Genomic DNA, 26,386 nt, shown 5'->3' with positions numbered 1-26,386 from the left:
AAGGTGAAAGGCCTTGTAAAACTACAGCTCCTGGGATTTCATAGCATCGAGCTAGGGCTGTTCAAGTGGTGCCAAACTGCATCAATTCTACAGTGTAGAATTAAACGTTGTGGAGAAGAGTGGACACTGACAAGCATCACCTGCTGAAAGCATCACTCTCCTTACACAGCTCTTAAAGAGACAGAGGCACTGTGTGTACATCCAAAGGCTGTCATTCTAAATCAGGCATAGACAAGCTTGGGCCCTCCAGGTGTTTTGGACTTCAACTCCCACCATTCCTAACAGCCTGCCGGCTGTTAGGAATGGTGGGAGTTGAAGTCCACAACACCTGGAGGGCCCAGGTTTGCCCATGCCTGTTCTCAACCCATCTGATGAAAAGGTCCCACTCATCAAGAAGAAATCAAGTTGCCCCGCCCACCACTTCCCGCATCTCTTTCTGATTGGTCGAAAGGGAGTCTTTAGAACCCTCGGAAGCCCGGTATTTGCATTTTCGGCGCGACTCTGGTGGAGTTTTCCTATTGGTCTCCTGGCTCTTGTTTATAGCAAAGGTAGTTGGCAAAAGGCATTTTGTTGGCGTTTTATTTGGGTTCAAGGAAAAGGGAGGGAGACTATGGGTGCATCCTTACACTAAAAAAAGTGATGCAGTTTGACACCGCTTTAATTGGCATGGCTCAATGCAATGGTGGGGCACCAATAAGTACTCTTTGGCAGAGAAGTTTGCAAACTTTGCAAAACTACAGCTCCCAGGAACCCACAGCGTTGAGTCATGGCAGTTAAAAGTGGTGTCAAACTGCATAGATTCTGCAGTGTAGCTGCTGTAATTTGGGATGCCTCCTTCTTTGTTTTTCTTCTGGTAGAAAGTGATTTTAATTTTTGGGTTGCTGTGAGTTTTCCAGGCTGTATGGCCATGTTCCAGAAGCATTCTCTCCTGACGTTTCGCCCACATCTATGGCAGGCTTCCTCTGAGGTTGCGAGGTGTTGGAAACTAGGCAAGTGGGGTTTATATATCTGTGGAATAACGTCTAGGGTGGGAGAAGCAAGTGTGAATTGGCTACCTTGCTTGACATTGAATGGCCTTGCAGCTTCAAAGCCTGGCTGCTTCCTGCCTGGGAGAATCCTTTGTTGGGAGGTGATTAGCTGGGCCTGATTACTTCCTACCTGAGTGTTTTCCAACTGTTGTTCTTTATTTACTGTCCTGATTTTAGAATTTTTTTTAATACTGGTATCCAGATTTTGTTCATTTCCATGATTTAAATGTTGCAATTCATCACCTTGATTAGCATTTAATGGCCTTGCAGCATTCATACTTGCCTCAAATAGACAAGAGTTCTTTCTCCCACCCTAGACCTTCCACAGATATATAAACCCCACTTGCCAAGTTTCCTGCAGACCTCACAACCTCTGTGGATGTCTGCCATAGATGTGGGTGAAATGTCAGGAGAGAATGCTTCTGGAACATGGCCATACAGCCCAGAAAACTCAACAGCCCAATGAAAGCCTTTAACAACACAAGATAGGTTCTGCAGGTCTGGTCAAGTTGAATTTGTATGTAAATCAAAACAGGTACATTTTTGAAGTGTAATTCCAGCCAAAACTTTATATTTTAAAACTTTGGATAGCATGGGAAACACCCCTATGGTGTTTATTTTGCTGTCTGTGCTCCTGTTAAGAATATTTCCCTTCACTTTCTATCCCTGTAATAATTCAATTATGAAACATTTGGCTTGTTGTGGAAACATGGATGGGTGATAATGCTTCAGTGGGGACACCTTTTCCCCATGACGAAGTTTTCAGGGGTGAATTTCTCTTCTAAGGGGTACATTTCTCTCACTTCCTGGTGTCTCAACCTGTTCTTAACTATGTGCCGTTTGTAAGTCAGATGTTTGTAAATCAAGGACTGCCTGTTATTCTATTGTAGTGTTTATCTTGTAAGTTTTAAGTTGTAAATTGTGCGCTTTGTAGCATTGTTTGCTGCTTGGAGTCCCTTCAGGAGATGAAGATGGGCTATATGTAAAGAAATAATGATAACACAAAACTAAACAAAAATCAACCAATAACAAAAACAAATCTAACAACCACAAATAAAACAAACTCTAGTCTGTGTCCACCCATCAAAACCTAATGATTGATTTCCCACTATCCAAACCAAAGACTTGGGTATAAGGTAGACAAATGTCCCCACAAGAAAAAGCCCCCAGAAGTAAAAAGGGCATACAAATAAATTTTAAAAGTGTTGTTGAAGGTTTTCATGGCCTGAATCACTGGGTTGCTGTGAGTTTTCCGGGCTGTATGGCCGTGTTCCAGAAAAATGCTTCTGGAACATGACCATACAGCCCTGAAAACTCACAGCAACCCACAAATTTAAAAAGGCAAAAGTTCAGGAAAAAAAACTAAAGGCATTCAGAACATTCGCTTTGTGGTTTTTACATGGTTTTTCCATCAGATGGCACTTGCTACTAAGTTACAGTGCTTATGCAGTAATATACAGTAGAGTCTCACTTATCCAACATCCGCTTATCCAACGTTCTGGATTATCCAACACAGTTTGCCACCTGCCCCGACCCAAAACTGTTTCTCTAGACAGCAACGATTGAACTTTTTATGGATTTATTTTCAGACAATGTTGCTACTGTAGGTTCATTTTATGCAATTCTAACTTTATTTGTAGTCAATTCGTTAGTAGCCAATGTTTTGTAGTAATGTTTGCAATTTATTTATTTATTTACAGTACAGTAGAGTCTCACTTCTCCAAGCTAAACGGGCCAGCAGAAGCTTGGATAAGTGATTACCTTGGATAATAAAGGGGTTAAGGAAAAGCCTATTAAACATCAAATTAGGTTATGATTTTACACATTAAGCACCAAAACATCATGTTATACAACAAATTTGACAGAAAAAGTAGTTCAATACACAGTAATGTTATGTTGTAATTACTGTATTTACAAATTTAGCACCAAATTATTATTATTATTATTATTATTATTATTATTAATAATAATCTTTATTTATACCCCGCCACCATCTCCCCAACGGGGACTCGGGGCGGCTTACATGGGGCCATGCCCAGAACAATACAATATAACAGAATATAATAGAATGTTTATATATAATTATATAAATATCACGATATATTGAAAACATTGACTACAAAAATAGCTTGGATAATCCAGAGGCTTGGATAAGCGAGGCTTGGATAAGTGAGACTCTACTGTATTTATATTCTGCCCTTCTCACCCTGAAGGGGACTCTGGGCGGATCACATTGCACATATAAGGCAAACATTCAATGCCATAATATAGAACAGAGAGAGAGACACCAGCTGGCCTCAAACTCATCACCTCTTGGTCAGAGTGATTTGTTGCAGCTGGCTGCTAACCAGCCTGTGCCACAGTCCGGCCTATATTGCGATGTTTTGGTGCTAAATTAATAAAGACAGTAATTACTACATAACGTTACCATGTTTTGGACTGCTTTTTCTGTCAATTTGTTGTAAAACATGATGTTTTTGGTGCTTAATTTGTAAAATCATAACATAATTTTACGTTTAATAGGCGTTTACTTAATCCCTCCTTATTATCCAGCATTTTTGCTTATCCAATGTTCTGCCGACCCGTTTATGTGATAAGTGAGACTCTACTGTACTAAGACAACAGCTCAGTCTTGTTCCAGCCACTCTGTTAAATTAATGTAGTTTGGTACTGCTTTATAGTGTGTGTATGGGGATGAGGGACTTTCCAGTAGTTTTAGTACACCAGCACCGATGATCATCATGTTCTGCATCTCTCACACAGCCACGCACTGTTTTGGTGATCTGAAGTCTCAAACCACCAGCCTTTCTGAGTTTGTCCTCCTCGGGCAGTTTTGAGAAAAGAGACGCCTTATTTGCCTTGCATGGCTTTAAAATAAAGTTATACAGATCCACAGAGGATGCAATCACGATGGGTTACTACTTATGACGTGACACCCTTTCACATATTTAAACATGGCTATAATGTCTCCTCTCAGCCTCCTTTTCTGCTAGCTCCAGGTCCCTGATAGAGCTTGGTCACAACACCAAAATATATGCACAGATATACACATTCACCATCAAGAAGAATACTGAACACATTGGTTGGGATGAGGGCTCAGGGAGCAACTCACTTTCCCCATAAACCTGCCACCTTATTTAACCATTAAACTATATAAAAATCTAGAAATCAAAGTCAAAAATCAACTCAAAAAAAACGGGGGTGACTTATCTATGGGTCAATGTGACATTGTAATTTCTATCAAGAACAGAACCCTTCCCTTCTCTGAGGAGAGTAGTGAAAAGCAAGATCTCAGTCCAGGCATGGGCAAACTTCGGCCCTCCAGGTGTTTTGGATTTCTACTCCCCAAAATCCCAACCAGCTTATTGGCTGTTAGGAATTGTGGGAGTTGAAGTCCCAAACACTTGGAGGGATGAAATTTGCCCATGCCTGGCTTAGTTCGTCCTGAAACAACCTAGAAGAAGCAAGAGCCCTTCTAGTCTCTCAATTGTGGTGCTGTTTCTGAGCTTTTTTTATTGCCTGGGAGGGGAAAAGAAGGCTTCCCAATAGTGAATGGCTCCTTGAGTTGGCATGGGTGCCTTCTACTTTCTATAGAATGACCCCAAATATCCACAGGTTGGATCAAAATCCAAAACATTTGCCTCTTAATCCGCCCTCGATGTATACATGAAGTTGGCTTATATACTCTGTTTCCCCTAAAATAAGACATCCCCAGAAAATAAGACCTAGTATTCCGCCCTTCTCACATCGAAGGGGACTCAGGGCGGATCACATTATACACACATAGGGCAAACATTCAATGCCCATAAACACATCAAACAGAGACTGAGACAGAGACAGACGCAGAGGCAATTTAACCTTCTCCTGAGGGGATGTTCGATTCTGGCCACAGAAGGTGAGCAACGAGCAGGGGCCGGGCTGTGGCACAGGGGGGCTGGGCTGTGGCGCAGGCTGTTGAGCAGCTGCAATAAATCACTCTGACCATGAGGTAATGAGTTCGAGGCCAGCCCGTGGCGGGGTGAGCACCCGTCAATTAAAAATAAAAAATAGCCCCTGCTCATTGCTGACCTAGCAACCCGAAAGATAGTTGCATCTATCAAGTAGGAAATAAGGTACCACTTATAAAAGTGGGGAGGCAAGTTTAAGTAATTTACAACCTGGAATGAGGAAGTGCCGTCAGAGTGGATGATGAAGCAGCTGCTCCCCCTGTGGCCAGAATCGAACATCCCCTCAGGAGAAGGTTAAATTGCCTCTACGTCTGTCTCTGTCTCAGTCTCTGTTTGATGTGTTTATGGGTATTGAATATTTGCCTTATGTGTGTATAATGTGATCCGCCCTGAATCCCCTTCGGGGTGAGAAGGGCGGAATATAAATACTGTAAGTAAGTAAATAAATAAATAAATAGTAGAGGTTTTGCTGATTTGCTAAATATAAGGCCTCCTCCGAAAGTAAGACCCAGCAAAGTTTTTGTCTGGAAGCATGCCCACCGAATAGAACACCAGAGCATGCAGGATTGGTAAATGTACGTACCATAAAGTGTTGTACATGGAAATATTGGTAGTAACAAATTATTGATAGGATTCACAGTTTGTCTGGTTATGCTGGTTTATGATGACAACTACTGTACAGTATATAATAAATGTTAATTTTTTTGTTCAACAATAAATATGAATTCTTCATGGAAAAATAAGACATCCCCTGAAAATAAGACCTAGAGCATCTTTGGGAGCAAAAATTAATATAAGACACTGTCTTATTTTTGGGGAAACATGGTAGGGATATATGTGGCATACAACTTTTACCCCAAACTGGGACTTAAGGCTTTTGATTTGACCCTGTTGAGCTCCTCACTAAGTGGCTTCTTATGCCTTCAGGACCGTAGCCACCATGGCATCTGAGAGCATCCTTAACGAATTCTCTGATGAAACGACATGCACCATCTGCCTGGAGTGCTTCCGGGACCCCGTGACGATCGACTGTGGGCACAATTTCTGCCAGGCCTGCCTCAGCCAGTACTGGGAGGAAGCGGGCAAAGAGGTGTCCTGCCCTCAGTGCAGAGAAACGATTCAGCATAAGCAGTTTCGGCCAAACCGGCAACTGGCCAATGTGGCCAATCTGGTCAAGAAGCTTCAAAAGAAAAAAGATTTAGAAGCGAGGATGGGCATGTGTGAGAAACACCAAGGCTTGCTCACCCTCTTCTGCAAGGACGACGGAGCCCCCATCTGTATAGTATGCAAGAAGTTCCTGCACCGCAATCACAATGTGGTCCCTGTTGAGGAGGCTGTCCAAAGCTACAAGGTATGTGAGGACATAGTGACACGGCATTTACCCCTTGCCTTTCCTCCAAAGCTGGGACTCATTGTTTCCCCATGAAATGTGGTATGGGAATCATGATGGCTTCAGGTGTTGGACTTTCTAACATCCCCCTTCTTGGTCAGCTTGACCAACGTCTACACTTGTGGCGTATATATGTTTTGGTCCCTGAAAAGTCATTTTCCAACCTCTGGCTTTACTTGATTGACCATCCAGTTTCTCTGGGAAAGTTCATAAGGAGGACATGAAAACAGAAACCACCTGTTTTATGACTCTACAACCCAACAAAATCTGGGGGACTATGTGTCACCCACCCTTGGTCAGTAACCAACTTGAGGAACCTGGGCATGCAGATACTGGTATCTAATACCTCTTTCCTTTAGACTACTTGACAAAGGCAATTTAACTCCTGCCATTGGTTCATATCTGTTATCTTCAGTATGGGGAAATAACACCAGTGGCCTATTTTTAAAAGGTATAATCAGGCTAAAAAAAAAACCTAATAGTGACAGTTTCATAAAGCCCCCTTATCCATGGGGAATTCATTTCAGGACGTTGCAAGGATGCCTTTGGAAAACAGGCAGTGCAATAGGCGGCAATGAAATTGGAATTGTCCCTGGACTGTGACTTTGGATTTGTGTGGTTTTAATTGCTGATTTTAATTTAATAATGTAATGTTTTAATATGTTATGATTTTTATTGTTAATGTTTGTATTTGTCTGTTGTTGTTTGAATGGCATTGAATATTGCCCTCTTGGAAGCCACTCTTGAGTCCCCTTTGGGGTGAGAAGAGCGGGGTATAAATATAGTAAATAAAATAAATAAATGCCTAAAATTCCAGATAGTATCAAAACCTACCAGTAATATTGTTGGAAATTGGTTAACTGCAGGTGACTCAAACCACGGACAGTAAAACTGTGGATGAGGGGACAGGACTGCATAATTTTTTAAGATAATTTCCCTGGGATAATTGAAATCGTTTAAAACAAACTCACTGATCAGGGAGGATGCTGTAATCAATACTTCACTGTTTGTTCCCAAACAGAGAAAAGTGAGAGAAAAGCTACCTGGTCTTTCTCAAGGCATAAAATAATTTTGTGTAGTGTGTCTGTGTGTGAGAGAAATGGAAACAAACTTTTTTCCAATCTCAAATTAGGCAGGGGTAAATCAGGGAGCCCCCAATGGTGCAGCGGGTTAAAACGTTGAGCTCCTGAATTTGCTGACCAAAAGGTCAGCAGTTTGAATCCAGGGAGTGGAGTGAGCTCCCATTGTTAACCTCAGCTTCTGCCAACCTAGCAGTTTAAAAACATGCAAATGTGAGTAGATCAATAGGTACCACTCCAGTGGGAAGGTAACAGCGCTCCATGCAGTCATGCTGGCCAAATCACGTTTGAGGTGTCTATGGACAGCACCGGCTCTTCAGCTTAGAAATGGAGATGAGCACCAACCCCCAGGGTCGGACACAACTAGACTTCATGTCAGGGGAAAACCTTTACCTTTACCTTAATTCAGGTAGGGGTGCAATCATAGACCACTTATTGGAAGAAACACCTTTTAAAAAATGTTTCTGCAGGAAGAATTCAAAGTCTTTTTGGAACGCCTGAAGAAAGAAAAAGAGACACTGAAGCGTCTGAAATCTCTTGAAGAGCTGCGGAGACAGGAATTTCGGGTAGGTTTTCTTTCATTTTGATTCACATGTTGTGGTCCTACATGTCTACTAACAGTGAAACGGACAATTCTTCTATTTCCCCTGATTTGTGGAATGTAAAAAAGTTAATGTTTTGGATTTTAATTTCCTGACTCTTCCAGCCACTGTGATCATGTCCAATTTTGATATTTCCATTCCAGTTTGCCATTAGCACCTTTGTCTTTCCTAGTGAAATACAATAAATTCTCTGTATGCACCACTTTCACTAGTAGCCCCAGTGGCACATTGGGTTAAATCCTTGTGCTAACAGGACTGCTGACCGAAAGGTCAGCAGTTCAAATCCGGGGAGGGGGTGAGCTCTCATCTGTCAGCTCCAGCTTCCTATGAGGGGACATGAGAGAAGCCTCCCACAGAATATTAAAACATCCGGGCGTCCCCTGGGCAATGTCCTTGCAGACGGCCAATTCTCTCACACCAGAAGCAACTTGCAGTTTCTCAAGTCTCTCCTGACACGAAAAAAGCCACTTTCACTGCCATGGCTCAATGTTACAGAATCAGGGGATTTGGAGTTTGGTGAGATGCCAGCACTCTCTGGCAAAGAAGGCTAAAGATCTTGTAAAACTACAGTTCCCATGATTCCATAGCATTGAGCCATGGCACTTAAAAGTGGTGTCAAACTGTATTAATTCTGTACCATAGATGCAACCCTAGTCCAACACTCAAACTACTGTGATACATTGGCTCTCATTCTAGCTGTGTTTCTTCTTTAATTTCTGCATGTATTCTCTCCAGAAAATGTTAGAACTGGAGTACAAGAAGGCCAGAGTTGCCTTTGATAAAATGCGGCAGTATCTTGAAGAGAATCAGCGCTTATGGATGGTTCATCTGGAAGAGATGGTGAAAGAGACAGAGAAGAGATCTGATGAAAATGTCACCAAACTCTCCGAAGGGATTGCCCAAGTCTGCCGGCTGACCTCTGAAATAGAGGAGAGATTTGAGCAGCCAGAAAATAAATTCTTACAGGTGAGATTTAGCAGGAGGACGCTTTTCATGAGACCTTAATTGTGGGAGCAGCTATTTTTTTTTCCTCCCGCAGACAAGGAAAGCGGGAAAGGAACTCACCATTAGAATAGCAAGGATTGCAAAGCTTTCTCTGTGTATCTAAAACCATCTCTCTCTTTTTCAGAACGTCAACAAAGCTTTAGACAGGTACATGGTTGTATTCACTCTTATTCCTATCAGGCTTGGAAAGCTCTGTTCTTGGTGGGGCAGCTTTTGAAATCTAAGGAGATATTCAGCACTCTTTCTGGTTCACATTGTGTGTTGGGATTTTTTCTTCTTCATATGGGTTGGCACTTCCCATGTGTTCCTCATCTTCCCCATCCCACTTTCTTTCATTTCTGTTGTGAATCAACTTCAGTCCTATTTTAAGAAAAGAAATCAAGCTCTAAACATCCTTGGGTAAAAGCAATAATTAGAAATGGATTGTATACAATATGGCACACTCCCTAGTCTAAGGTATTGACATTTTGATTGATAAATCTGTAAATAAAAAGTATAAGGAAGAGAGATAAATAGATAAAAGCACCCACAAATCTCATTATTGCACACATTGCTTCCCAGGCTCTGCAATATCATTTTACCTAAATGTGCCTTTGATAGCAAATGTAAAGTTACCTGAGCAGTCAGAGCCCCCGGTAGCGCAATGGGTTAAACCTTTCTGCCGATAGGACTGCTGACCAAAATTTTAGCAGTTTGAATCCGGGGAGTGGGGTGAGCTCCTGCCTGTCAGCTCCAGCTTCCCATGCAGGAACATGAGAGAAGCCTCTCGCAGCTAAACATCTGGGCGTCCCCTGCAACGTCCTTGCAGTCATCCAGTTCTCTCATACCAGAAGTGACTTGCAGTTTCTCAAGTCACTCCTGACACTGAAAAAAAAAATCCTGAGCAGTGAGATGCTTTCAGCCATCAAAAGTTCTCAGCTTTCTGCATGGTCCCCTTGTTTCAATAATGAATAAGAAAAGGACAGTATAGACACAAGGAACTCAGAGTGGCTGTCCCAGAATGAGAAGGATAATGCAACATTTGACTCAGAAATCCTAATCCTTTCCAGAGACTGGCTTCTGAATCCAGTCAGTTTAGTTCCATTTGTTGGGAGGAGATGAATCTACATAGGTTTCAAGCCCTGGCTTTATCATTAAATGAGCAGAGTAAGTTGCCCTACCAGGTAGCAAATTTGGATGATATCTTGAAAAATGGGGAAATTATTAATTATTTAACGTGTTACCATATTTTTGATATTATGGATGAAAGAAATGCTTGGGAATAGATTCACTTTTATGTGTCAAAATAACATGCCCAAGTTGTATGTCTATATTGCTTGACTTGGGATGCCTCTACACTGTAGAACTGTTGCAATTTGACACCACTTTATTTGTCATGGCTCAATGCTGTAGAATCATGGGAACTTGCAAGGTCGTGATCCTTCTCTGACAAATTGTGATGTATCCTCACCAAGCTACAACTCCCATTGCTCTATAGTGTTGAGCTACATTAGTTAAACTGGGATCAAACTGCATTAATTTTACAGAGTAGTGGTACCCCTGGAGAAGAGGCTGCCCTTTGCTGCTGTGCCTCAGACAGCAAAACACTTTGTATTGGCTCTAAATTATTTCAGATTGTTTTTTACCATCTTTAATGAAATTGATGGAAATAGGAGCTGTTTCTTCAAAGTTCTTAAACTTCAAAAGGTGGGCTGGGCTTCCTGTGTTATTTCTGATCCTTAAACTGCACCATATTCCTTTCCAGGTCTCGGGAGAACATAGAAGAATACATCCGTGATATTTCTTCCCAACTGGAAGATAGACTCAAATTTGCCTGTCTTAAAAATTCTATCTTAGACAATGCGGTGCAGAATTATAAAGGTATTTGCAACTTTCGGGTTCTTTCCACATTATGGTGACCTGAAGAAAAAGCCATTGTGGGGGTTTCTTGGCCAATGTCATTTAGAGGAGGTTTGCCTTTGCCTTCCTCTCAGTCTTAGAGAGCATGGTTTGCCGAAAGTAACCAGTGGGTTTCCATGGTTATAAATATGTGAATAAATCGATTCCATAAATCCGTAAGGTTTATCTTAGGCAAGGAACACTCAGAGATGGTTTTGCCAGTTCCTTTCTCTGAAATCTAGCCTTTGGCACCTGGTATTTCTTGGTAACCTCCAATCCTAGTATCAACCAGGGATTAGCCTGCATAGCTTCCAATATAAGGTGGCTCCTGGAAGGAAATTGAGTGAAGTAGATTCTGACCAAGATCTGGTTCAGGGTTAGGGTTAGTCTGAACTATGCAGGAAAGAGTTGGACTGCTTGGTCTTTGGGGTCCCTTCCCACTCAATAATACTGTGATCTGTTGTATGATTCTGTGATCTTAAGATTTTGAGAGAAAACTATCATGTCACGCTTCTATGGTTTGTATGAGAGTGTGAAGCTATTGTTGATTATGTTTCCTGGATATAAAATGTCTTCTTGGTGTCTCGGCAAGAATGTAACTAACTTAATCATTTTGTCAACCTTTTCCTTTCTGTAACAGAGTATGTGGACAAAGCTCTGAGTCCAGCCATTTTGGAGCGAACCATGGATGCAGGTAATTTTCTGGGATTAATTTTGTTGGGAAATTATGCTTTAGCTCTATTACAGGAGAGATGTGAATGGTAATCCGGAGAGGTTATTCTTTCCCTGTCTTTTCTGCCATCCATTCATTCTGCATCAGTCATTTAAATCAGGGTTTAGGAACTGTTGGAAGTTCAGGGTTGCATTGGCTTCCTGCAGAATTGTGGAGAACTAGACCCTTCTCACAGTATTTTTTTATTTATTTCCCATGCAGTATTTTGTTTTTGTTTTTTGCACTTTGAATCTTCTTGTTATTATCATATAGGACTTTTTCTCTTAAAGAGACTCAAAGCAGTGAACAGCAGAGGCAGTTTCCCAACAGAAAGTGAGATTTCCACTTCCAAGTCACTTCCTTTTGACAAAAAGAAAAACAACTCCAGTGTAGGCTTAAAAGAGTACAGGACAGAGATTTTTTAACTCTAGAAGTTGCAAAATGTTTTCCCCATCCCTAATTTAAATACTTATCTTAAACTGAGAACATATACTCTTGGTACCATTGCATTCTATGAGACTGACTACTTGAAAAGACAAGTATTGAATAGATGTAAGCTATCGTATGAGAGGGTATATTTTGGTGTAGCAGGACATGTTGGCTCTCCACATTAACAATATAACTCAATGTATGTATCAAACATTTTTTTTACTTTGTTAACTTGGGATTTCTTAACGAGAGTTCCTTAGAACCTTAACGTTCCATGAGAGATTGTGATTTCTTTTTAAAAAACATTTTTGAGAAATAGATAAAAGCTGATAATCCCTTAACTGGAAATGTAAAACCTGACAAAATTGCCCAGTTAGGTCGCTGAGATAGAGACACTTTTGCTTTCTGGTGGTTCAATGGGCCGGGCTGTGGCGCAGCTGGCTAGTAACCAGCTGCAATAAATCACTACTGACCGAGAGGTCATGAGTTCGAAGCCCGGGTCGGGTTAAGCCCCCGACCATTAAATAGCCTGGCTTGCTGTTGACCTATGCAGCCCCGAAAGACAGTTGCATCTGTCAATTAGGGAAATTTAGGTACGCTTTATGCGGGAGGCTAATTTAACTAATTTACAACATCATAAAAACTGCCAGCAAAACATGAGGAAAGGAATGAGGAAGTACAGCCACCAGTGGACAGTGAAGCAACAGCTCCCCCTGTGGCTGGAATCGTGAAGCTGGAAAAAAAGTTAAATGCCTCTGTGTCTGTCTGTCTATATATGTTGTTTGTCTGTTGGCATTGAATGTTTGCCATATATGTGTTTATTGTAATCAGCCCTGAGTCCCCTTCGGGGTGAGAAGGGCGGAATATAAATACTTTAAATAAATAAATACACAGATTTTCATTAATGCATAAAATTATATAAAATGCTCTTCAAGCTGCACATAGAAGGTGTCTATGAAACATCAATGCATTTTATGCTCAGACTTTTCCAAGATACTTGGAAGTTGGTTTGACTTACATTTTGTCCTCTTTTTTTGTTTTGTTTGCCTAACAGGGAATCTGAAGAAATTGGCAAATAAAGGTTAGTGTCAGAAAGAAACTCAAGAGCATGGGAAATATTTAATGGTGTTTTAGCTGTGTCCTTTTACTAAGTGGTGGAATCAGGTGTTCTTAGGGCTGATTGGAGTTCCACGGTGTCACTCAAAGAGGTTGCCTCAGTGGCGAGATGTCGGACAACGAAGGCACTGAGCGAATGCTTGAACTTCTTTAACAGAATGTAGTTGATGTTTTCTTTTCCAGTCATCAAATACTTGGATAGGAAAAAAGTATGTTCCTCAGACAGGATTGTTAGCTGAGATGAGCTGGGATGGGAGGAAGAGGTAGTATGGTATAGTGGTTATAGTGTGAGGTTGCAAATTGGGACATCTTGGTTCTAGTTTATATTAAAAAAAACTCAGGGAGCGATTTGGGCTAATCTTTATACTAACTATTAAATGTAGTTTCTAACTGGTATTGAAGAAAGTGTTTTCAGTGTGCAGGTGATTGCATAAGAAAACCTGGAACCACTTTGAGGCTCAGATAGTTATTACACAAACAACCACACATTTCTATGGGAGTTTGTTATCTGACCATTGCAGTTTGAAGCTCACTTCATACTTTATTAAATGGTTGTGTAAAAGTCAGATCTACCATGAAGGCTGGTTGTGAGAGTAAAGTGAGGAGGATCCTTGAGGTTTCCAGCTCTAGTTGCTTAGGTATGGTTATCGTGATTTTTGATGGGCAAGCAAATGGTGATTGGTAGATGGCATATGTTCTGCATCTCAAAAACTAGAGTGGATAGGGGAAAACTGGTGTCGAATATGTCGAATATATCCAGATACAGATCTAACATTTGAAGCACCAAAATGTGTGATGGCCAGTGATTTGGAGATTCCCTTCTTTCAGTCTCATCACCATCATAAGCTACTGGGGATACAAGAGAGGGCCTTCTTGATGGTTGCCTCTTCAGTGGCTTCCAAATCTTGGTCATCTAGGTGTTTTGAACTTCAGGTTCCAGAAGCTTCAGCCAGCTTGGCCAATGATCAAGAATTCTGGTGACTGAAATCCAAACACCTGGAAGACCAAATTTTGAGAAACACTGCTCTAGATTTTGGAAATCTTTTTCCAAAGAAGTCAGAATGACTCCTTCCTTGCACTTTTTAAGTTTAAAGCTACTTTGATCCTAGTTTTGGGAGAAAAGCATGATGATGATAAATTCTATAACAATGGTCACTTCTTGCCTTGGTTATAGTATCAAATAGTTTGACTCCAGAGATGTTAGCCACCTTGAATCTCCACGAGGAAAAAGATAGGGTATAAATAAAGTAACTAAATATTGGAGATTCCATAACCTATTGGAAAATAACTGCACCCAGTCTCTGGGCACATATACTTTTGGCAAATGTGAATCTCCATGGATATGTGGAGACCACATTTTGAAAATCACTAGTCAAGAAAAGCATGACCTTGTTAGAAGTTAACTCTTCGAACATGTGATATTCATGTAATGACACACAGGTAACTCAGCTGTTAAACTAAAGAACCATTTCTTTAAACTGCCAAGGATAAAGACATGCCACTACACATATCTTTGGTTGGAAGAGTTTTAAAGATGTTGCTTTGCAGTTGCAGTTGCCCAAAAAATAAACACTCCCTTGAAACTTCTTAGTTTAAAATATGCACTCAGAGATTTAAAAACCCCAAGTCTTAAAATAACATATCTTGTTTACTTCCAAACTTCTTGTATTAATTCACCATACAGGCACATTTCTTATTGAAGTTCAGTTACAGATAGAATGCAGGTTTCTCTCTGTTAAGTACACAGGGTATCATTTTTAATCAATAGTCTATAGTAGGGGTCCCCAAACTAAGGCCCGGGGGCCGGATGCGGCCCTCCAAGGTCATTTACTTGGCCCCCGCTCTTAGTTTTAGACTTCGCCTTGCCCAAAGTCTGAAATGACTTGAAGGCACACAATACCAACAATCCTACTTAACTTGACTATCTCATTGGCCAGAAGCAGGCCCACACTTCCCATTGAAATCCTGATAGATTTATGTTGGTTAAAATTGTTTTTATTTTTAAATATTGTATTGTTCTTTCATTTACTAATACTGTGCTATGGTAATAATTGAATATATTGTGTATACATATAATATTGATACTAATATTATAATGTAATACAATATAATACTAATAATTATACAATATAATAATATTAATTATATATTATATATTAAATGTAATATTACTAATAATATTACGGTATAGTGGTATAGGACAATATAGTAATATATAATGCTAACATTGTGCTATGCCAATAATATAATATATTGTATGTACCTACAACTTGTGTGCCGCTCTGAGTTCCCTTCGGGGTGAGAGAGGGTGGGGTATAAATGTAGTAAATAAATAAATAGTTGTTGGTTTTTTGTTTGTTTTTTTGCATTACAAATAAGACATGTGCAGTGTGCATAGGAATTTGTTCGTATTTTTTTTTCAAATGATAATTCGGCCCCTCAACAGCGTGAGGGACTATGAACTGGCCCTCCACTTAAAAAGTTTGAGGACCCCTGGTCTATAGTCTTTAAGTATACTTGTACTCACTGAAGTCCATAAGCATACTTCTATACTGAAGTCCAAACAGCAACATACATACATACACCTCCACTGAGGTCAGATGCAAAAGTGAATTCAAAATGGAGTCCTAAGTCTGAACATGCTCAGTACAATTACATGTTTATAGCTCCTCCCACACCAAAGAGGCCAGTCAAACTGGCAAATCAACATATTCATAGAATGCAGGTTAGCAAATATATACATTAACAAATAAATATTAAAAAGCTTGGGAGGCTGCTATTTCCAACATTAAATCAAACATTGAAGGCAACCATAAGGGTGATGTGGCCCTTGATAAAAATGAGTTTGACTCCTCTGTTCTAGAAAAAGACAGTTGCTTACATGGCTGCTGGAACTCAATCCACCCAGGTGTGTATGTCACATTTCCTTGTTTTCACCTTCCTGCAGTGAGTGTGACTCTTGATCCGGACACAGCCCATCCTTACCTCAATCTGTCTGAGGATCAGAAGGTCGTAACATGGGAATCCAAGAAGAAGAAAAGGGAATATTTGAAGAAGACCATGCCGAACAACTCAGAGAGATTTAGCTGGGAGACCTGTGCCCTTGGCTGTCAGAAGTTTACCTCTGGGATCCATTGGTGGGTTGTGGAAACATTAGGGCCGGGAAGTTGGACGATCGGCATTGCAAGGGAGTCCATGAAGAGAAAGGGGGTTTTGCAGTTAAGCCCTCAAGAAGGGGTCTGGTCTTTGAGGAAGCCGTTCAGGGGTGCTGCGTACTTTGCTTGTGAGATCTTGGCAGTCGTCTTACCCGAACCAATTGTTTTGACCTTGGCTCAAGAGCCCACCAAGATTCTTGTGGCCCTGGATTATGAGGGTGGCCGGGTGGATTTCTTTGATGGTGATACCAACGCATTCATCTTCTCTTTTCGTATAGAATCTCTCTCCGGGGAAGCGATCCGACCCTTTTTCGAACTGAGGGAATGGGGTTTCTCTTTGCAGTGCTTAAGCTGAGCTCAGGAAAAAGTTAGGCATGGCTTTTTTTGGACAGCAACTCCCAGAACCATCCAGCCAAGGATGCTGGGAGGTCCGGAGTCACAAAACCTGACTTCCCAAGTTCTGAATTAGAATTAGACAAGATCAGGCTGTCAGCATGGAGTTGTAAAATACTAATAGGAAAGAATGGTCACTTGTTAAATCAATTTCTTTTAATTTAGATTTTTTTTAATCATAACTATTTATTGCCTTGCAGATGTGTCACTTTGCTGCTGCTGATGTTTTTGATGGTATTTGATCATTTTATACATGTTTTTAATAGGGAAATAAAGTTTTGTTTGGAAGATTCTTCAAGATTGTTGCCTTGTTCGTTTTGCTACCAGGACAGAACCTTGTTATCGCAAAGTACTAAATTGTTTGAGAACGTTTCCTATTTTTTCCCAAACCCTTTGGTTTTAAGCACACATCTCCTTCTGAACGAATGTGGTGGTAATGGGATAGTAAGGAGACCTTTGGACATAAAGCCCTTATAAAGGAAATTGCTAAGCTAAGGTCACATTATAGGTTGAATAGGAAGATCTGGTACTATCATTTCTTTATTTATTTACAACATTTATATTCCACCCTTCTCACCCCAAAGGGGATTCAGGGCAGATCACAGAACACATATATGGCAAACATTCAATGCCATTATACATAGATAGGACAGACAACAGTATAGATAGAGGTATATAGGCATTTCCCATCTTTGGCGTCCTGGAGGTTATGTTCGATTCCGGCTACAAGGGGTGGTGTGTTTGCTGTCACTCCATCCTCCATTTTGAAGAGCCCTGCTCACAGACCAGACTTCTTCCTTTTTTTTAGCGCCGGCATTTTTCTGGTATTTTCTTATGGTGCCATTAAAATACAAAATACCTCCCCACGTAAGTGGTACCTATTTATCTACTCACAGCTGTTTTCGATCTGCTAGGTTGGAAGTGAGCTGCGTGAAAATCGGGCAGTCACCTCCAACCCATGCTTTGAACTGCGAACCTTTTGACTGGTAAGATTTATGCAGCTGGTGGTTAACCTGCTGTACTAAAGCCTGGCCTTATGTGCATTATATAAAAAAAGCTAAAGGTTTTCCCCTGACGTTAAGTCCAGTCGTGACTGACTCTACGGGTTGGTGCTCATCTCCATTTCCAAGCCGAAGAGCCGCCGTCGTCCGTAGACACCTCCAAGGTTATGTGGCCGGCATGACTGCATGGAGCGCTGTTACCTTCCCGCCGGAGCGGTACCTATTGATCTACTCACATTTGCATGTTTCGAACTGCTAGGTTGGCAGGAGCTGGGGCTAACAGCGGGCGCTCATTCGGCTCCCGGGATTTGAACCTGGCACCTTTTGGTTCGCAAGTTTAGCAGCTCAGGGCTTTAACGCACTGTGCCACCAGGGCCCCAATGTGTATTATATACTAACCAAATATAATGCACATATATCTACACATAGATTAGCCATTGATCTAATTAGCCCAGTAAATTATTTTTTAAAAAATCGTATAGTAATGATAATAATAAACACAATGACAATATTGGGTATATTATCCTATCATTTGAAATGTACAGTTATAACTAATATTTAAAAAGAATAATCATATAGTCATATCCAGAAGAATATAAGTTCATCAGAAAATTAGATCTACACCCCATTTTAAATATCAGGTATACATTTAAGATTAAATTTAGGAGGCATAAAGTCCTTGAACCTTTTAAAACAATGGAATTAGAAGCCCTTGAATTTAGAAGAGACAGATATTCTCTGGGCCCACTGGGCCCTTACAATAAATTTATGAAATTTTCACCATTCTTTAACACTTCTTTTAAAAAATCAATCTGTTACGCTTTGATCTATCTATAAAGTAACAATGCATTACATAAATGGGAACATGGGATATACCTCACAACCTCTGAGGTTGCCTGCCATAGATGTGGGCAAAGCGTCAGGAGAGAATGCTTCTGGAACATGGCCATACAGCCTGGAAAACACACAACAACTTCATTAGTTTAGTTTATATCAGTCTGAAGAACTGCCAAAAATAAATAGGCCTATACAAAAAATCTGGTACTCTCATTATCAATGGACTTTGATAATAAATCTAACCCTAATGGATATCAAGGGCCTATTGTATAAGTTTGTTATCTATAGTCACCTTGAAGAGAGCTGCTTTGTTTTGAAAGTCTGATTGATCATAGGACAGTCTGGGATTGGAACAAAACTATTGTGAGTGTTGAACTGTCTTCGTATTTTTTCTACATAACTTCCCTCTGACTGTGTTGTCGAAGGCTTTCATGGCCGGAATCACTGGGTTGCTGTGAGTTTTATGGCTATGTTGCAGAAGCATTCTCTCCTGACGTTTCACCCACATCTATGGCAGGCATCTCCTGAGGTTGTGAGGTCTGTTGGAAACTAGGCAAGTGGAATTTATATATCTCTGGAATGTCCAGGGTGGGAGGCAGGAAGCAGCCAGGCTTTGAAGCTGCAAGGCCATTCAATGCTAATCAAGATGGCCAATTGCAACATTCCCCTTTTCAAAATGCAGGAGCACAGATCTTGCAAAGGTCACAACTATTTAGCGCATTGTACCAGCTTGGTCTGTGTAACATGGCAATTTTTATGAAACACAAATCAGTTTTATTTCTTATGTGAACAATCACAATGTTTGTCACTTCATATCCTAACTGTAAGAATAAAACTTAAGGTCTATTGTTAGAAGTATTTACCAACTGAACCAGGTTTTGAGTATTGGATTCGGACCCTGGAAGACCAAGGTTTAAATTCCTACTTGGTCATGGAAGCCAAATGGGTGATCTTGCATAAATCACACTCTCAGACTCAGAAGACATATCAAGAAACCACTGTGATAGATTTACCTTAGGGTCACAATTAGTTTAAAAAAAAAAACCCTTGAAGGCACACAAAAACAACTGAGTTCGTGACTGCATAATTTAAGATTGAAATTGTTTCCTGGAATGCTTTACAGATTTACTGAAAATTATATTTTCTCAATAAGATGAATCAATCATTTTACATCCTACTGTTCTATTCCTACAATACATTCATTTTTATATCTCATTATATTATTTTCTTTCATAATGCATATGAAAAGAAGAGATATATATTTTAACAGCATTCGATAGTTTACTCATAAGGGAAGATGTGAGTACCATTACATTCAGTGGACAAACCAGTGCTTAATAAAGAGCAAATTAGGATGAAGAATCAAGTGCCGTCTTGAGTTTTCAGCACCAGAAAGTTCTTTGTATTCAAGTGAGGTCTAAATAGTATAATGTAGCATTTGGGGATAAATATGCAACCCAGTAACCCCAGACTGGAAGACAAAATAGAGAAGAGCTGCACAGCTACCATGTATTTCCCTTTGGTGCTGAAATAGGTGGGCACAAAGGAGATCCAAACACTACAAAAAACCAGCATGCTAAAGGTGATCAGCTTGGCCTCATTGAAAGCTCCTGGCAACTTCCTAGCAAGGAAAGCCACTGTGAAACAGATGGCAGCCAGAAAACCCATGTAGCCGAGGGCACCGTAAAACATGACCATAGACCCTTCATTGCATTGCAATACGATCTGTCCAGGCTGGGAGTTCAGGTCAGAATCTGGAAACGGAGGAGAGACCCCCAGCCAGACCATACAGATGCCCACTTGAACACCAGAGCAAGAAATGGCAATGGAGTTGGCCAAACTCTTCCCCAACCATTTCCTCATTCTGCTTCCTGGTTTAGTGGCCATAAAGGCCACCACCACGGTGATGGTTTTTGCCAACAAGGATGAGACAGCCACTGAGAAGATGGTGCTGAAAGCAGTTTGACGAAGAAGGCAGGTTGCCATCCGCGGTTGGCCAATGAAGAGAAAGGAGGACAAGAAGGAAAGCAGGAGGGAGACGAGAAGCATGTAGGTGAGATCACGGTTGTTGGCTTTGACCATGGCTGTTTCCTGGTATTTAAAGAAGATGCCTAAGATAAATCCTGTGATTAAGGTAAAGAACAGGGCAAAGAAAGCTATGCTGATTCCCAAAGGGTCTTTGTAGGAGAGGTAATTGATAACCTTGGCAATACATTCTGTGTGATCCTTGTTGGAGTAATCTTCATCTGGACACTTAATGCAGTGATTAGCATCTGAAAAAAACAACAGCAAATGTAGCATTACCATAAAGTAATGTGACATATGATCTGTAGTCTATACAATAAGCTTGTGGTAGGGAAGTTCAACACTATCTAGCAAGCTACTTATCCCTCAGGTTCAGTGGCATTATGCCAATTCGAGCACAACCTCCAAAGCTGGACATTGACAAACATACCTCCTTACTGTCTGTCTGCTGTCTGTCCAAACAGCATTGAATGTTTGCCGTGTATGTGTACTGTGACGTGCCCTGAGTACCCTTGGGGAGAAATGGCAGAATATAAATAAACGGGCTGTGGCGCAGGCGGGAGAGCAAACAGTTGCAATTAACTGCAATGAATCACTCTGACCAGGAGGTCATGAGTTCGAGGCCCGCTCGGAACCTATGTTTGTTTGTCTTTGTTCTAGGCATTGCATGTTTGCCTATATGTGTAATGTGATCCACCCTGAGTCCCCTTCGGGGTGAGAAGGGCGGAATATAAATGCTGTAAATAAATAAATAAATAAATAAATAAACGTTGTTATTAATATTATATTGTTTCTTGACCTTGGGGTGTAGGTTACATCCGTTGCTACAACTTGTGGATTCTGAGCAGTCCAAATTATTGTTTTATTATTGAGAAAAGGACACTCTGAGGTTGCCTACCTTCCTGGTTGGAGATGGTTCCTTCTGCACACAGAGCACAATCGTAGCAGCAGTCCGGCTCTCCTTCCCTCTTCAACTTGGCATATCCAGGGCAACAATGTTGAACACATTTAGAGATGGGCACAGTCTAATCACAGAGAGAAGAAGTATCCAAGAGAGTGTATTAATTAGGAGGTTTAGCAGAAGGAATATGTTTAAAGGACAGAATATGTTTAAAGGACAGAATTGATCACCTGAAGATTCAGCCATACAAAAGGCCCAAAGATGTCCCAAATCTGGTCTGCACAATTAAAACACAGTAACAATATCTTCTGATATCACTACAAGAACCAGTTTAGATCTTACCACTCTGATCCTGAAAATGCTGCAGCCGGATTACAACTCTTACCTGCAGGAAGATGCTTTGCACCATAGAAATACATCCCATGCCTTAAGGAGACTGAGCCTCTAGAAGTTGGCTATATAATACTGGCAGTCCCCCAGTTACAAACATCCTATTTACAAATGACTCCTAGTTACAAATGGGAGTGTCTTGAGTGATATACGTAATTGTCTTTTTTGCCTTTTTGTTTGCCTGCGGAGCCCTGCCAGATCTAGACCTTGGCAGGGCTATCAGAGCCGGCCCTAGGTATTTTTCAAGTGTAGGCGAACAGAATTTTGGTGCCCCCCCAAACCAATCACTGAAAAATAAAAGCGTTGGATAAGTGAAAATGTTGGATAATAAGGAAGTATAAAGGAAAAGCCTATAAAACATCAAATTACATTATTATTTTAAAAATTAAGCACCAAAACATCATGTTTTACAACAAATCAATAGAAAAAGCAGTTCAATACATGGTAATGTTATGTAGGAATTACTATATTTGCAAATTTAGCACTAAACATTGAACAGGGATATAGGGCAGTGTGGACTTAGATAACCCAGATAGCCCTCAGTATTTAAAAAAAACCTCTAAAATCAGGACAATAAATAAAGAACAACACTCTGAAAACAGAAGAAATCCAGACAGTAAACAATCAGGGACAGCTAACTCCTCCCAAAAAAGATTCTCCCAGGCAAGAAGAAGCCAGGCCTTGAAGCCACAGGGCCATTAAATGCTAATCAAGGTGATTAATTACAACATTCACACCTGCTTCAAAGAAAAGTTCTTTCTCCCACCCTGGACCTTCTACAGATATATAAACCCCACATACCTAGCTTCCAAGTTCCTACAGACCTCACAATCTCTGAAGGCCCCAAAGGTGGGCTTGCGTGGTGCGAAGGTGGGTCTGCGCTGGCCGGAAGGCCCGAAAGAGAAGGAGGTGGAGAGTGGTGCCCTCCTCCCAGGACGATGGTGCCCCCGGGATGATGGCGCCACAGGCAAATGCCTATTTCGCCTTATGGTTGGACCGCTTCTGAGGGCTATGCAGGCCCAAAAGTAAATGAACCAAAGCTTTTCTCCAGTTGGCAGTAGCATTGGGCAGGCAGGTAGCAAGGGAGCCTGTTGTACATTAGGTTTTAAGAAACCATTTTGTATATAATGTATATATAAGTTGGGTTGTTACATTAAAATTCTATGTTTCTACTTACATACAAATTCAACTTAAGAAAAAACCTGCAGAACTTTTTGTAACCTGGGAACTGCCTGAAGTGAGAAAATGTTCATTGTAATAATTGAGCTAATAATTGAATGGCCGAACAGTTTCTATAGGAAAATGATATAAAGGTATATAAAAGAACAAAGGAAATGGATAAGAATAAAAATAAACCCCAATTATAGATTGAATATCCCTCATCTGGAATTTCAAACTTGTTTACATGGGTACTGAATTAGTGACCTTTGCTTTCCAAAAGTTCAGGCTACGCAAATTTCATTCCATGCACAAACTTATGACAACTATTGTGTATAAATAAATAACGTCATACTATGTGTATAGAGCTCTGGTGGCAAAGTGTGTTAAAGCACCGAGCTGCTGAACTTGCAGACCGAAAGGTCCCAGGTTCAAATCCTGGGAGCGGAGTGAGCGGCCGCTGTTGCTCCAGCTTCTGCCAACCTAGCAGTTCGAAAACATGCCAATGTGAGTAGATCAATAGGTACCGCTCTGGCGGGAAGATAACAGCGCTGCATGCAGTTATGCCAGCCACATGACCTTGGAGGTGTCTACGGACAACGCCGGCTCTTTGGCTTAGAAATGGAGATGAGCACCAACCCCCAGAGTCAGACACGACTGGACTTAACGTCAGGGGAAACCTTTACCTTTTTATGTGTATAGAGTGCATATAAAATATTAAGGAACTTTATGTATGGACTTTAAGGCTGTGTTCTAATATCCATATTGAAGTCAGAAGGCTTGACCTAAGAGTAGATAGGGCAAGCATTGTCTGATAACAGCCATCAACAGAAGTACAAAGGAAGATATTATTTGCCCCACCTGATTAAACCACGCTGCCCATACAATGGCATTCTGGTCAACTGTGAACTTGAACTTTGAGGAGTTCCATCGCTCTATACTTCCGATTTCAATTCCAGCAGAGGATTTGTTGGGGAAAGCCACCCAGTGCATGATATGAAAGTCAGCTGCCGGATCACCATTCTCATCTAAATAAATCCCACCCCTGGAAGTGTTATAAAGCTCAAAGTTTCTCAGGAAAGGATGGAGCTAGAATGACACAGAAGAAAAGGTATGTATTTGAGACAGAAATACGGTAGAGTCTCACTTATCCAGGCCGGCAGAACATTGGATAAGTGAAAATGTTGGATAATAAGGAGGGGTTAAGGAAAAGCCTATTAAACATCAAATTACGTTATGATTTTACAAATTAAGCACCAAAACATCATATTTTACAACAAATCAACAGAAAAAGCAGTTTAATACTATGTAGTAATTACTGTATTTACAAATTTAGCACCAAAATTTCACAATGTATTGAAAAATTGACTACAAAAACATTGACTAGTACTAAAAGGCAAACTGCGTTGGATAATACAGAACGTTGGATAAGCACATGTTGGATAAGCAAGACTCTACTGTACTGTTATTCATGTTGACCCAGCTGTTTTGAAGGTTTCATATCGAGCAATCTTTTGAGGTCTACAGGAGCTACAGTAGAGTCTCACTTATCCAACATAAATGGGCCGGCAGAATGTTGGATAAGCAAATATGTTGGATAATAAGGAGGGATTAAGGAAAAGCCTATTAAACATCAAATTAGGTTATAATTTTACAAATTAAGCACCAAAACATCATGTTATACAACAAATTTGACAGAAAAAGTAGTTCAATGCAGTAGTTTAATACACAGTAATGCTATGTAGTAATTACTGTATTTACAAATTTAGCACCAAAATATCATGATGTTTTGAAAACATTGACTACAAAAATGTGTTGGATAATCCAGAATGTTGGATAAGTGAAACTCTACTGTATTAATGTTTCACCTAAAACAGTAATCCCAAGCAGTTGAAACATTTTGGAAACCGGTTCACCTTTTACAGAATGGGTGCAATATGATCCTTGAGGTGAATGGCCATTAATCCCTTCTGTCGCATTCTATATTTAATGAAAACTGCTTATTACTAGCCTAATATAGAGCATATTATAACAACCAGTTCTGGGTCCCAGTTGCTGCTCAGTCTGATCAGGAACAAATATGATTGTTGCTAGAATCACAGAATCATAGAGTTGGAAGAGACCTCATGGGCCATCCAGTCAAACCCCCTTGCTAAGAAGCAGGAAATCGCATTCAAAGCACCCCCGACAGATGGCCATCCAGCCTCTGCTTAAAAGCCTCCAAAGAAGGAGCCTCCACCACAGCTCGGGGCAGAGAGTTCCACTGCCGAACAGCCCTCACTGTGAGGAAGTATTTCCTGATGTTCAGGTGGAATCTCCTTCGTCTTGCTGGTCTCTTACTGGCCTAAACTAGGATCTATCTCTACATTAAACTAATGTTTGGATTAATTTTCACATTAGGGTCCCCTGTAAATCAGGCATACCACCAACACCATCACAAGAATAATATCAACGGCATAGGTAATGGGAGCAGAAAAGAAGAGCCCACTGTAAGCCCATTGACTGACAAAGACAAATTGCACTGCATGGGAAATTTCAGTTCACTAATGACTCCTTACCTGAACCTGAACAAGAAAACAGACAACTTCCTCTATGTCTACACCACACACAAGACTACACCATGAAGGGCTACACCAGGAGGAGAGAACGGTTGTCAGTGGGTTGGTTGCTACACCAATAGTATGCCATGTCCTCTTGAGGGCTCTAGATTTTTTTAAAAAATAAAATGCCTAATATTTAAGGAACACTTCTGTTGTCCCAGTACTTTCTAGTAATTCCCAGAACCAGCTGCAACACTTTAGATACATTGGGGGGGGGGGGGGGGGACATTAACAGGCAGCTTTAAAAAAGGTAAAGGTTTCCCCTGACATTAAGTCCAGTCATGTCTGACTCTGGGAGTTGGTGCTCATCTCCATTTCTAAGCTGAAGCGCCCGCGTTGTCTGTAGACACCTCCAAGGTCATGTGGTCAGCATGTCTGCATGGAGCGCCGTTACCTTCCCGCTGGAGCGGTACCTATTGATCTACTCACATTTGCATGTTTTGAAACTGCTAGGTTGGCAGGAGCTGGGGCTAACAGCGGGTACTCATTCCGCTCCCGGGATTTGAACCTGGGACCTTTTGGTCCGCAAGTTCAGCAGCTCAGCACTTTAACACACTTCGCCACCAGGGCTCCCAACAGGCAGCTTTACATGGAGCAAATTGCATTAATCCAATCTATGCACAAATTTCTGTCTGACTTCCCAGGAATTGTCACAGTTAGTGCACTATTCTGAAATGCAATAATGCACAGTTACTGAAAGAATATATTTAATCAAAGGACAGATTGCATGGCTGGGGTGT

The 26,386-nt window shown here is 40.9% G+C and overlaps 2 protein-coding genes across 2 annotated transcripts; one reads left to right on the top strand and one right to left on the bottom strand.

Moving 5' to 3' along the window:
* Positions 1 to 5,881: 5,881 nt before the first annotated feature.
* LOC103282563 (zinc finger protein RFP) lies at positions 5,882 to 17,032 on the top strand. Its single transcript, XM_062969331.1, has 8 exons — positions 5,882 to 6,326; positions 7,915 to 8,010; positions 8,782 to 9,022; positions 9,153 to 9,198; positions 10,796 to 10,911; positions 11,570 to 11,623; positions 13,125 to 13,151; positions 16,134 to 17,032. The coding sequence occupies exons 1-8, from the start codon at positions 5,916 to 5,918 to the stop codon at positions 16,694 to 16,696; spliced, it is 1,554 nt and encodes a 517-aa protein (XP_062825401.1). The 5' UTR covers positions 5,882 to 5,915; the 3' UTR covers positions 16,697 to 17,032.
* Positions 17,033 to 19,845: 2,813 nt separating this feature from the next.
* On the bottom strand, positions 19,846 to 20,927 carry LOC100556873 (vomeronasal type-2 receptor 26-like). The gene has a single exon (XM_003230595.4). It carries the CDS (start codon positions 20,892 to 20,894, stop codon positions 19,935 to 19,937), a length of 960 nt encoding a protein of 319 aa, XP_003230643.3. The 5' UTR covers positions 20,895 to 20,927; the 3' UTR covers positions 19,846 to 19,934.
* Positions 20,928 to 26,386: the final 5,459 nt, after the last annotated feature.

Source organism: Anolis carolinensis, chromosome 2, assembly GCF_035594765.1.
Source record: "Anolis carolinensis isolate JA03-04 chromosome 2, rAnoCar3.1.pri, whole genome shotgun sequence".
Lineage (NCBI taxonomy): Eukaryota > Metazoa > Chordata > Lepidosauria > Squamata > Dactyloidae > Anolis > Anolis carolinensis.
This window is presented reverse-complemented; position numbering and strand designations above follow the sequence as displayed.